This window comes from Anopheles coustani, chromosome 2, assembly GCF_943734705.1.
Source record: "Anopheles coustani chromosome 2, idAnoCousDA_361_x.2, whole genome shotgun sequence".
NCBI classification, from domain to species: domain Eukaryota; kingdom Metazoa; phylum Arthropoda; class Insecta; order Diptera; family Culicidae; genus Anopheles; species Anopheles coustani.
Window position 1 is genome coordinate 84467960 of NC_071289.1, and position 12414 is coordinate 84480373.

Sequence of the window (12414 nt, forward strand, 5' to 3'; positions counted from 1 at the left end):
TCCTCCAAGGGGCAAGGGTAGGGAGTACAGAGTGAGCCGTGCAACACCGTGGCGGTGCGGCCCAAAAGCACCCTTAGATCTCTCGTCACGCACACGTCACGCGTTCGTGCACGCTACCCCCGGGAAGAATCCGGATCGACCGGAGGTCCAGAAACGGTGTGGTTCTACGGTCTACGCACCGCAACCGCAAACGGGAACGGAACGCGAAACCGGTAATCGCGTGAACATGAACGTTCGCGACCAATATACACTCGCGCGGGACGTTAAACGGGGACGTAATACCACACGACGACGTCGACGATGACGACGACGACGGTGACCGGTGCGAACGAAGCGACGCGAGAATACTGACTGACGGACGGCTGGCTGCGAATTCGCAAACAAACTCTCCGGCACGGACGGTCGGTCGGACAGAATTGGCATCGGTTCTTTGCCTGCCAGCGGCGGCGGCGTCGTCGTCGTCGCTTGCTTTGATGGTGTTACTACACCAACACCACCAGCACCACTACACGGGGGTACACTTACCGTCTCGATATACTCAGCACTCGTCGGTCGGTCACTCACGCGATGTAACGCGCGCGGTTCGGATCGGAATCGACCACGTTCGATGACGGCCATACCGCGTGCGGCGTTGACGCCCCTCTCCCTTCACACTGGGGGGGAAAATTGACGCGAACGGCCACGAGAGAAACCGACCGAGGGAAATGTCCTTGCCGTGAGTAAAACTCGCTGATGAGCTGTTCAGCTCACACATTGCCGTAAATGGAGCATCGTGGCGGTTTGCATGATGATGTGCAGCAGGCATAATTTTTTTCCGTCTGATTTGTAAATAAAAAAATACAAATTAAACCTACAACGATAACAAAAATATATGACAAAATGAGATCGAGCATAAAAAATTTAATGCTATAATAATGCTATAATACAAAAATGAAACCTTTCCGACAGAAATGTACAAAACACGCTAGGAAATTCAAAAATTTTAAAATCATATTTAAAAAATCAACAGGTTCAAACCGCCCGATATTCGTCCGGAGCTAGCCTTAGAGCAACTTTGTAGTATCCCTCGTACACCACCCGCTTCCGCACAGACCGTACCGGAGCGGCCGGTGGCATAAAGTAAGATAAACACACGGCAAAGCAATAAAAATAGCCGTCACACCTGAGCCGTGTGTGAGACGGTTTTAAGCCGTCTTTAGACGAAGCTGCCTGCGGAAGGAACCTACGTCCAACGCCGTTTGCTCTGGGGATGCCGCCAGGGGGCAACGGGGCGGTGTGCGAAAGTGACGGGTGGCCAACCTGTGGCATGTGGTGGATGCACGTTCACATGTTCAACCAGTACGAACAACGATGCGACTTCCAGAACCTGCTCACACTCTTTTGCGCTCGCACGTTCAACAGGCAGACGTCTTTTGGCACTCAAATATGTTGATACGGTGGAAGAGGAAGCTGTGAAGTCTCCCCCCGTATACAGCTGGTCAACGCGAGACCACGAACAGGACCGAACGGTCAGCGTTGAGCGGGATAACTACCAAAAACGGTGTGCCGACGAAGTGAGTGCAATATCGATATTGTGGTGAGACATCGCATCTGTTGAATGTTTCGTCGTGTGCCGGATGTGAAAAGGATGCGGATGCGCAAGCGTACGTATTTCTACAAAACTCTATAACCTTCATCCGGTTTTTAGTTCGTGTTGGGTGGAATACGTTTAGGAAATGAAATCCTCACATTTTGCATTTAAAATCAATTTAAAATCCCACTGTGCGATGAGAAACACTTGAGATAATAATGTATTGTGATGGATGCCGATGCCGCCTATTGTATTTGCACCAACCAAAGAAAATAAAACCAAGTAAAATAAGCCGAAACCGAAGAGAAACTCACAAATGTTCCCCCCCTATGGCAGAGAGATCAATTTCCCCATCGAGGGGAAAACAACTCTTCAACGTGAAAGTAATCTTCTCACCAACATCAAGGACCATACTGAGAAACTCGTCTCATCGGACGATTCATAAACTTCCCTATTTTACAGCATTCATCTCACTTTGATGCAACAGTTTTTCCTCTTGCACTCATTCACACTTTCCATCGTGAAAAGACGCACACACACATACAGCCACGCATACCCAAAACGCAACAGCACTGGAAATATTTCACCATGGAGGCGCCCGGTGTTTTACGATGCGGAACGCATGGTGCTTCACGGCGCGCCACGATTAATTGCCCACGTGCGGTGTTTGTTTATACGCGTACGTATATTTGCTTTTATTGAATGATTCGATACTTTTCAACATCCGGGATTTGGCGGTGTTTATTTGGGGTGCTTAAATCGATCGCGGGTTGTGGTGTTTATATTTTAGAATGGGGTTTCACACATCCTACGTATCCGAGGGATATTTGAACCGCGGTGGCGTCGGCCGCTACGATGGATGGAAATTAGGTTGAAATAGTGCACATGATTTTGAGAACCACCGGTACAACAAGTTTTGTATCGATTTTTTAATGTGTAGATCATTTTACAGTTTGTCAGCATTGTTCAACTGCTCATGATTAATGCATGTTTATAATTGTAAGATTTTTTCTTGAGAGGGGCAAACTTTCCTTTTTTATTTTGTTTATATATAATTCAATTCTATTTTATACGTTGCTCTGCAATTCGTTTTCGAATCTACTTTTTTGAGAATTATTGTTCAATAATTATGTTCAAACATAGCTGCATAATTCTCTTTCATAACAAAATTTTACACCCTCACGAAAATGTTCATAAATTTCTTTGTAACAGCACCGTGTTTTACATTGTGATCTTTTTAATTTTGATCAAGTTTGATTAACATCCTTTTTAGATTTAATTCACTCTCGACAGCACTTCCTTCACCCATGCGGCATGCACGCGCATCTCCTGAAGCGCTCCCGGATTGCCTTGGTTGCAGGCAAACTTCTGGCCGAAGCTGGCCAACCCCAGCAGCACGTACTCCTGCAGACGACCCTCCTTCAGCACCAACGGGCTGCCGACATCACTGACACAGTTCGGTTCGTGATCGGCCTCCTGTGCACAGAACGTTCCCGACTCCGCGGTGACGAAGCTGAACTCCTCCTGGCACGCCTCCAAGTCGAGCACGGTCAGCCGCACGAACTGCAGCGCATCGGCGGCCCCTTCGGTCGCGTAGTTCATCAAACCGTACCCACTCGAGAGCACCTGCTGTCCGACGTACTGATCCTCGTCCGCTTCGGGCAATCGCGCCGCATAAACCCACGGCGGCAAGCGAACCGGCTCGTCGGTGAACCTTACCACGGCCACATCGTTGACGAACGTCTCCATGTTTAATCCCTCGTGAACGGTGTACTCGAGGGCGGTAAAAACCTGTCGAAATTTGTCGTCACCCTCCAGCAGACAGTCTGCACCGAGGTGGACCACCACTGAGCTGCTACCCTGGACGCATTGGGCCACGGTTACGACATGTCGATCGTCAACCAGAGCGCCGCTGCAATGGCGCGTTTCCTCCTCGCCGAACTGTACCACCAGTAGCGCATGGTGCGGGAACTGGCCAGCGTAGGTGGGTCTACCGTTTGCCGTGACGTTCACGTTTCCGGTCGGCGTACACTTGTAGCCGTAGATTTCGGCTGCCGGCAGAATGCAACCGAACAAAATTACCAACAGTGCTGTCTTTATCTTCACTACCATGTTAACCATAAACTTTCCCGCTCAGTACTGTCCACCGGCGAGTTGGAGATGCTCTTTTATAAGCGCAATCGGTAGAGATAACCGGATCATCAAGCCCCAGAAAATGAATCTTCTATTTGCACCTTCGGCTGAGCGATGTGATTCACTTTTTGCTGCCTCTTGGCGTCCACTTGAAAACCGGCCCTCCAAGATTGTGTACTAACTTCACAGACAAAACACTGCAGCGTTAAGTGGCCGTTTTGTTATGATTGCTTTTTCCCGGCAACCGCTGTTACCAGGGATCGAGAGTGAAAGTTTTGTTATAAGTGAATTAAGACAAATATTCCACGCAACACGAATTAATCGGTTTGTTGTGCGTGTCATGTTTTCATAAGCGTTATTCGATATTAACATTTGGCCTAAGGTGTGATCATTTAGAAAATCATTGGTTGTTCAATTCATACAGGATCATCGTGAAGATCAGATGTTATTGGACATGGTTCCGTAAGACAGTATTGCATGATACCGACAAAAGTGCATGGCTTATCATATTGTCGAAAGAGAGGTTCTTTCCTATCTAACCTTTGTTTCTTTCCACCAAACTACAGGACGTATGACTAAGCGTAGAGAAAAACATTTGAAAAATTGTGCCTTTCAAATGCCGAGTAAAATTGAGAATGTCTTCATAAGATAAAAAAAAAGTAATAAAAAAGTGTACAAAAATATGCTCATTTTAAAGCCTGACTCTCATAGGAAAGCATTTTTATCATTAAACCGTAAAAGAGATATCACAAGAAAAAAAATCAAAATTGCGTCCAATTGGTACGCTATCTGCAATTAGCGTTAATCAATAAAACACCTGACGGAAAAGAAATCCCCATAATTATGTTGGCCCTTATTAGAAGAGAAGACCAAAACCAGTTAAAATCATCATCTCGATTACCATGGGTTAACGTTTCGGATAGAACTAGAGTTTTACAAAACCATTACTATTACTACACAAAATATAAAATCATTCTACGAGTACAAATCATTAAGGTCTTTCAGGAAGCGTTTGGTGCCTTTATTCTCTGTACAGTGTTGAATGAATTTTCTTCAACACAAAATTATGTATGTCTATGCCCATACGTACAGGCAAGGAAACAATAGCGAATAATTCGTATATTAGCAACCGATTCGATAAATTCACGCGTGGTCTGACCCTCAATCATTTCGTGAATGTTAAGAATATATGAGAAACTACAATTTCATACAACATGAAACACAATTTTTAGCGAGTAAAGGATATTTGTAGTATGATTTGTCTATATACTGCTCAAGGCCACGAGGAAACTGTCAATTAATAGGCAGAATAAATTTCGAAAGTATTTCGATGGTTTGATATAAGTAGATCATGGTAAAAACAACACGTTTTTTTTTTTAATTAAAAGCAACCCACTAAAGGTACTGCAAAACTGGGGAAGATTTCTTCGAGAGCTCGTATACTTCGCAAATAATGTTTTTTCAATGGTACTTTTGTGCTCCAATTCATCCAAACGTAAAACTTCCACCCCAGTCAAACGGGGCCACTAGGCTATTTGTTAAATCATTGACCTCAATACACCTTAATCCTATTCTTATTTAGTTAAAATCTTTTTTATCAAGAGGTATTTTGTGGTTAGTCAAATTATCCCGTACGAAGGCTGGAGGCTTTCGAACAGTTTCGAACAAAACGTGTGTAACAATACCCTATATGCCGGTCGGTCAATAGAAACGAACTAGGTACCTTTCTTGGGATGATGCAGGCTTTCCGCCACTCCACTTATCCAAATCGTCAATTTGTCGCTTGCGCATTCGCTCGACTAGTAGGCGTTGTGACTGTTAGAAATCGTCTAATGGATGCCGATTCCGGTGTCGTCGGATGCAAACCCGGCCCAACGCCACTCATTGAATTGCGGCGACTTCTTGGTGTCCGGCGAGGTTCCGTAGGTAGTACGCTGGCGCTTTGCGACGTTCCCAGTGTCGTGCAGTCGATGCTAGATCTTGAGCTTAGTCTTCCACGTGGCGTCGTAGGTGTATTCGTCACACTGATGGTGGCATTATTAACAGTTTGGTGATGCTGCTGATCCGCTCCACCACCACCACCATCGTCACACGTTTTCAACTGCTGAAGACGTGGCGAAAGTAGCAGTGAAACAGACTCCTCCATGATCGGTCCATCCAGGACGCTACGGTCCAGCAGTGTCGTCCCATTTCCGTGCTCGATACTTTTGGCCGCCTGTTGTAGCTTCTGCTTGCGGATCTTTGTCAACCAGTCGATGTTTTCTTTGAGCTTACGCTTTGCTGACCCACCGGCACCAGTTCCGTTGCTACCGGCGATGCCGTACGATTCCTCCAAGCTACCGCACGCGGCAATCACGTTGACTAGATGTGGTGCCTCACCGTCGATGACGAAGTTTGGTAGGTTTATGTTCAACGTTGGGGAAGCGCATCGTAACGAAAGGGAACAGGACGAGGTACCTCCTAGCGTTCGATCGTCACGATCCGTCGGGCGTGTGTTGAGATCGGCCGTACCGAGCGGAGATTTGCATGGTGAAAGACCAAACGCTTGCTCGTCGCTCGCCTCCAGAATAACATTCAGACTGCGCGAGTTCGACGAGCTCGATGCGATCTCGAGTGCCGTAAAGCTAAATGCCGATTTGGAGTTGGCCGGACTGAACAACCGTCGACCTCGGCACTCCTCCCGATAGGGTCGCTTCACTGGTGGGCATTGGCTACGATCGGCATTGGCTGCCGTGGCGCCCTCCTCCCCGTCCTGTGACATTGCGGTGAATGTTCTTTTAGTTCTCTCCGGACCACCGGCGGATCCTCTAGGGAGGCCGGCCGTGGCCAACCCTGAGGTTTTCGGTGTCCTAGTGGGTTCGTCCATTGTGCCCGGAGTTGTTTCATTACGTCGCACGAGTCCCCGCACCGAGCGAGGTGTGAATGCAAGCGATTTTAAGCGCTCCTTTTCTACCTTCTCCGTTCGATAGGAATCGCAGTACTCGGCAGAACCCCGTAGCTGCTGTTGAGTGTCAAAATCCATATCCGCTGGCCCGAGACGCCACACCTTGTGTCGTGCATCGTCCGAACAGGTCACGATGCGTACATCCCGATCGTTCTGCATCCACGCGACGCTGGTCACCTCGGCCGCATGGCCCAAAAGCTTCACCAGTGGCTTCGGGTTGTCCACATTCCAGATGTAGCACTGTTCGTCGCTGGATCCACTGATTAGGTATTGGCCGTCCGGGCTGAGCGCAGCCTTGACGTAGAATGTACCGTTTTTAAAGCCACCGTAGCGTTGTAATGGATTTCCGTCGTACGTGGATATGTTGTAGCAGTAGATGTAATTGTCCATACAGTTCACGTACAGCCGATGGCGCCGCTCGTCTATGGTCAAGTTTGTGAAACCCTTCAGTGCGGTGGTGCCGGCATAGGAAAAGCTATGCTTCGGGAGTGGATCCCGTTGGTGGCTGGTGTAATGACGCCGTGTGTCCCAAACCTTCACCACGCCATCACCGGCGCCACAAGAGATCAACGTATTGTCATCCTGAAACACCAACCCGGTAATGCTGCTGCTACAGCCTTGCGCCGGAATTTTCGGTGTCTGTCGTGTTCGCTTCCGATGCGAAGCAGGTGTTCCGGGTCCTCCTGCGTGTCCACTGTAGATGCAGTTGTCTGCACGTGGAAGCATATTCGCACCAAGCTGCGCCCGAACATCCCAGATAATGATCGCACCGTCCCTTCCACCCGTCGCAAACACCGCGGGATCGTCCCTGCGAAACGCGACCGTTTTAACCGAGCGCGAATGACCACGGAACGACTGCGTGCTGACCATCTCGGACTCCGTCAGCGACCAAAGCTGAGCCGTATGATCTCCGGAAGCCGACACCAGCTTCATCTCACCCGGCATCCACTCGATGTCGAACACGGCGTTGTAGTGACACTGGTGACCCTCAAGCGCCCGCTCACCGCCCGGTTCCTCGTTAACCAGATTCGTGTCCTGCACGGCGATCTTGCCATCCTCGTTTGCGATCGCCAGTATGTGTTCCTGGGCGGCACATTTGGCAAACTTTGCCGCCAGTATCGGTGGCGATGGATTGTAGTCCGCATTAAACGTTGACGGTGTGATACCCTTCCAACTGTCCCGCTCGTGGACTTGTAGTCGCATCAATGAGGCATCGTACTGTTGGCAGAAACCTACCGAGTAAAGGGCGGAAAACGCGCAAATCAAACCGGCATTCAAGATACCAATACAAGAATTTTCCTGTGACGACGAGCACACGATCGTCACGATCACTTACCGTTTCCGGCTTCGCGGCGGAAAAGATTTAGCACTGTATTCATATTGAGTCAAGTGGACGCAAAGATGCTGCACTCCATTCACACTTGCAATGAGCTGCGTTTGGTCAGACAGATTCGGCAAATCAGATTTCCCGCTCGCTTTCCTGTTATCGGAAACATATCGCGCGCAAAAGAAAAGCGTTACTGTCAGGTAAACAAACGAACGTCAACAAATGGCGCTTCAAAAGATGTTCAAATGTCAAAAATTGTAGAAAAAAAAACGACGCAGATCATCATTGATGACGATTAAGAAAATATCGTAAATGAAATTGCTGTGTTTTTCAAAAATACAAATTTTTCCAATTTAGAATAACATCTCTTAGTGATTGTAAAAATTTCAGGTAAATCTGTAATTTACATTCACTGGTTATTCCCGGCTCAACAAAGTGCACAGTGACGTGAGATTAAGAAGGGGCCGAACCGGTTCGGAGAAGTTTACCGGAAAAAGTTGAAAATTTATTTTACCGAAGTGAAACGGGTAAATATGCTTTAATTGTTTATTGAACGAAACTAGAGTGAATTATAATCATATTACTAAAATAATTCCTCTACTAAATTATCAAACATCTCATCTGGGACGTGTTGTTCAGCATGCCTAAATTCGTGCAATATGGAGTTCTTCCTCTCTTGCAACAGTTCTACGTAGCTTCTAAGTTGATGTTTGGCCATCGAATCTTTGATCAAAGCAGTGTTCTTCGATATTGCTTTCCGCAAAAGAATATCCAGTTTATGCACTTTTGATTGCTCCATCGGAAATGCATTCGTTGGTGACGGGTCTGCGGCTTTCTCTGGGTTTTCTAAACGGTTGCTAATGCTTGATAATATGATACCCATGTCCAATTGTTCCTGGATGATAATTGTATTTTGCTCCCAACGGAATAGTTTTCCACAAGGTTTTTCCAACCGTGTCCACATGCGAGTTAAGACGTCTTCCGACACCGGATGCTCCCGAGCTACGTTCCTCTCCAGCGCTACTGGTAGCAGGGTGTCGAAATATGTTTCTAAAAATCCAAGGGAAAGTTTCTTTGCCAGCCTGGCCCAATCCCACCGCATGCTTCGGTAGTAGTTGTTATCATCGATTAGAAACAGGTAGTCCTCGGACGGAACAGCGGATGAAGATATCTCTAGTGGTTTTCCAAAAGTATGTTGCCAACTACCTAACAGGCTGTCCAATGTTTTCCCCACTTTTCCTTCCATGATAGTAGAAATGATCGCTTCAACGCTGGGAACTAGCATTTGTCGAGAGCTCTTGTACGATCCTGGATTAGAGCAGAACATATCAAACTTGCTGTCTATTTCGATGTATGTATCATAGCACACGTGTACCACGTTGAATGTACGATTCAGCGTCGATTCTATTTGTTGGCAATAAGTAGTTTTCCCAGATGCTGGAATACCAACTAGCACGTTCAGACAAATTCTCGCCATACTTCCTTAGTAACAAACTAAAGTAGCTAAAACAAAACTAACTACACTGTGGGGGTTTAAAGGTTAATACACCATCCTTATACCACTGGGGATTCGCTAGTATTGCTTGTTGTTGCTGTTTCGGGAGTCAGCTGGACCGCTGTTTGTTGTTGTTGCTGTTGCTGCTGTTCAGCTAATAATTTTGCCTGTTGTGCTTCAAATTCCGACATTCTTTTCTGATTAATATCCGCCTGCACCCCAACGTAGACCTTCAGTAATCGCTGGTTTACGTTTGTGAATTTTAGTACACAATTATCGGCGCAGGAAATCTCCTCCCGTGTCAGATCTCGTCCGAACAGATTATCGACGCACGAGTTGAAACACAGGTCTGTTATTCTGTTGTACAGTTGCAGGAAGTCTTTTATCTAAAAGCACAACTTAATATTAGTATGATTATTGAGTAAACGGGGGCAATACCTTACATTTCTGAGTTCGTAATCCATTTTCCACGCTTATGTCCTGATGTCGGCGAAAATGATTTGTTTTGAAATGATGCAACTAAACGTGATGTCATATTGACATAACCTTTAAATGCTTGATAACCGATTCGCAAACCATCACAAATAATTTGAATCATTCGTTACAATTTTGTTTACAAATTACTTTTGTTTAATAAATTAACACGTAATCAAATGTCTTTATTTGGATTACAAATTACACATTTTTTCGTAAATATATTACAAAGTTTCCATCAAATATGTAGACATGTTCAGTCAGTATGTAACATCGTTCAAAAGGATTATGTATCATCAAATTTTGAAATAGGCAGCACAATCAAGTAACATGCCTACTTAGTTGTTGAAAACTTTGTATTACTTTTGTATAACACAAAAACACACACTCTCTTGTTCTATTGCCAATATTACTCATTCTATCACACTACAAAACACCAAACGTTGTCATTAGTTATTTTTGAAGGCACATTTCACACGGAGAATTCAAATGCAAACTCATATGGCAACATTTCGCCAGCTTCGCCAACCTTTGAAAGGGTCACCACATCGATCCCGCTTTCATTCAGTTTTATTTAACTGCGCCAGGTCGGGAATTCTCCTAAACATCTTTTTGCCGATGCCGAACAATAAAACCACGTGGCAAGTATGCAACAGGAGGCTACTTAAAACGGTGCTTGGATATGTGTTCCAACAGAATTCTAACAGCAGGAGTAACAGAAACTTTAGACTGTTCGTGTATTCCGTGTACCAGGTGAGGTAGGGAAGACTGTGGAAGTACCATACGTAAAATTGGTAGTGCAAGCTGCGGGCACAAACGATGCCGATAAAGTTGGACAGAAAAATAGGCAACAATGCGAGCTGAGTGGAGCGGTCGAAATGGATGGAAAACTTGTTCGGAGCTGTGGTAGTATCCGTCTGTTCCGCTTCCACGGGGACATTTTTAACGGGCTGCTTTTTGTCACCCATCTTTTTGATACCCTTTTCAAAAGATTTCAAAAACTTTTCCTGGTCTGCGGTAAGGACCTCCTCGTCTGTCCCATTCTGACCAGTCGCGACTGCGGGTAGTGCCTTGGTCTGTTTCTTTGCCTTCTTAACCTGCTTCTCCTTTTCTGCGCGATTTTGAGCGGCAATCTGTGGCGCCAGCATCAACTCCAGGTGACGCAAACGACAATAGTTTTGGAAGTATTTATAACAGGGCGACGCGAAGACCACCAACAGCGTCAGGTGCAGTGCCAACAGTGCCAGGTGGAACGTTTTGCTTTCAAAGATGGCTGGCTCCAGGAAGCGATAGTTAACGGTCCATTTGTGTTCGAACACCCGGCCAAGATCAAAGCTACCCTTGATGTACTGCCACGGGTATGTCAGTAGAAACGGTGCACCAAGGACAATCTGTATCACGCCGCAAACCGTTAGCTGCAGTAGCGTTTTCACCCAGCCCAGATTGGTGATAAAAAGGAGCAGAATGGCCGGTGCAAACAGGAGGATGTTCATCTTCACCGATACTCCTAAACTCAGCATTACACTCCCGATCGTCCAGCGGCCGTCAATGAAAGCATTGAGTGCGGCGTACAGGAACAGTATGGCTATTGGATCGTTGAATAGCCGTAACACGTAGATCGAGTGGATACGATACGAGGTGAATATAGTGATGAGCATCACGTATGGAGGGATTTTACGACTCTTGCAGTAAAGTCGCATAACCAGTGCAATTTGCAGCAGGTAGATGCCTGTAAACATGTACTGTGCTAGTCGAATGTTTGTTCCACGGGACGTCAAGAAGTATAGCGCACTGTAGATATACACAAAACCGGCAGGATAAACGAGCGGTCCGGTATCTCCTGAAGATAAAAAAACACATCATTTATGATTTTATTTACTTTCCTCTTCGACCGGTACAACACAAAATGCTTAAACTTACCGCGAAGTTGCGAATAATCCGTGGTTCCATTGAGAAAACCTTCGCATTCCTGCATATAAGCCTTCCAGTCGATTTCGGTGTACCGTACATTTTGCACGATGAACACATTTAGAACGAGCTCGGCCACGAGGATAAGCACCGAAATAAACGGCAGCCGTGCAGGATCGAATATCAACGACTTTGCGAACGTAATATTGACGTACTCTTTGCGTATTTTCGCCAACAAATTTTGAGATTCTTTCCTATTTGCAGACACATTTTTGCCACGATTTGCTTGCTGTCCCGGAGGTGCCATCTCGTTGCTTACCTAAAAGTCGTACAAAACCCCCGGGGAACCAGGTTGTATCAAAAAGAGCATTTTGACAGATAAACATAGCGCCATCTTGAAATTCGTCATCACAAAACAATCATTCGTAGACGAAGAATTTATTCAATTTTATATAATTAAAAAAAAATAACCTTGATGTAAAATGATCAACTACAATCCAAAATATGATTTTACTCCAAAATTACTCAGCAGATTGGAGTTAAAAGATTTGATCTCTTTGCTT

General features: G+C 45.9%; 5 protein-coding genes across 5 annotated transcripts; all 5 read right to left on the reverse strand.

Moving 5' to 3' along the window:
- Window positions 1-2845: 2845 nt before the first annotated feature.
- Window positions 2846-3682, reverse strand: LOC131265196 (collagenase-like). The gene has a single exon (XM_058267458.1). The coding sequence runs from the start codon at window positions 3680-3682 to the stop codon at window positions 2846-2848; it is 837 nt and encodes a 278-aa protein (XP_058123441.1).
- Window positions 3683-4694: 1012 nt separating this feature from the next.
- Window positions 4695-8162, reverse strand: LOC131267677 (protein lethal(2)denticleless). Its single transcript, XM_058270607.1, has 2 exons — window positions 7984-8162; window positions 4695-7879 (listed from the first exon to the last, which is right to left on the reverse strand). The coding sequence occupies exons 1-2, from the start codon at window positions 8024-8026 to the stop codon at window positions 5475-5477; spliced, it is 2448 nt and encodes an 815-aa protein (XP_058126590.1). The 5' UTR covers window positions 8027-8162; the 3' UTR covers window positions 4695-5474.
- A 342-nt stretch (window positions 8163-8504) lies between these two features.
- LOC131262757 (L-seryl-tRNA(Sec) kinase) lies at window positions 8505-9451 on the reverse strand. The gene has a single exon (XM_058264826.1). The coding sequence runs from the start codon at window positions 9449-9451 to the stop codon at window positions 8558-8560; it is 894 nt and encodes a 297-aa protein (XP_058120809.1). The 3' UTR covers window positions 8505-8557.
- A 77-nt stretch (window positions 9452-9528) lies between these two features.
- LOC131262758 (mitochondrial import inner membrane translocase subunit Tim10B) lies at window positions 9529-9981 on the reverse strand. The gene is made up of 2 exons (XM_058264827.1): window positions 9913-9981; window positions 9529-9855 (listed from the first exon to the last, which is right to left on the reverse strand). Exons 1-2 carry the CDS (start codon window positions 9931-9933, stop codon window positions 9529-9531), a joined length of 348 nt encoding a protein of 115 aa, XP_058120810.1. The 5' UTR covers window positions 9934-9981.
- A 107-nt stretch (window positions 9982-10088) lies between these two features.
- LOC131266998 (lethal(2)neighbour of tid protein) lies at window positions 10089-12153 on the reverse strand. Its single transcript, XM_058269720.1, has 2 exons — window positions 11864-12153; window positions 10089-11783 (listed from the first exon to the last, which is right to left on the reverse strand). The coding sequence occupies exons 1-2, from the start codon at window positions 11916-11918 to the stop codon at window positions 10504-10506; spliced, it is 1335 nt and encodes a 444-aa protein (XP_058125703.1). The 5' UTR covers window positions 11919-12153; the 3' UTR covers window positions 10089-10503.
- Between the last annotated feature and the right edge of the window lie 261 nt (window positions 12154-12414).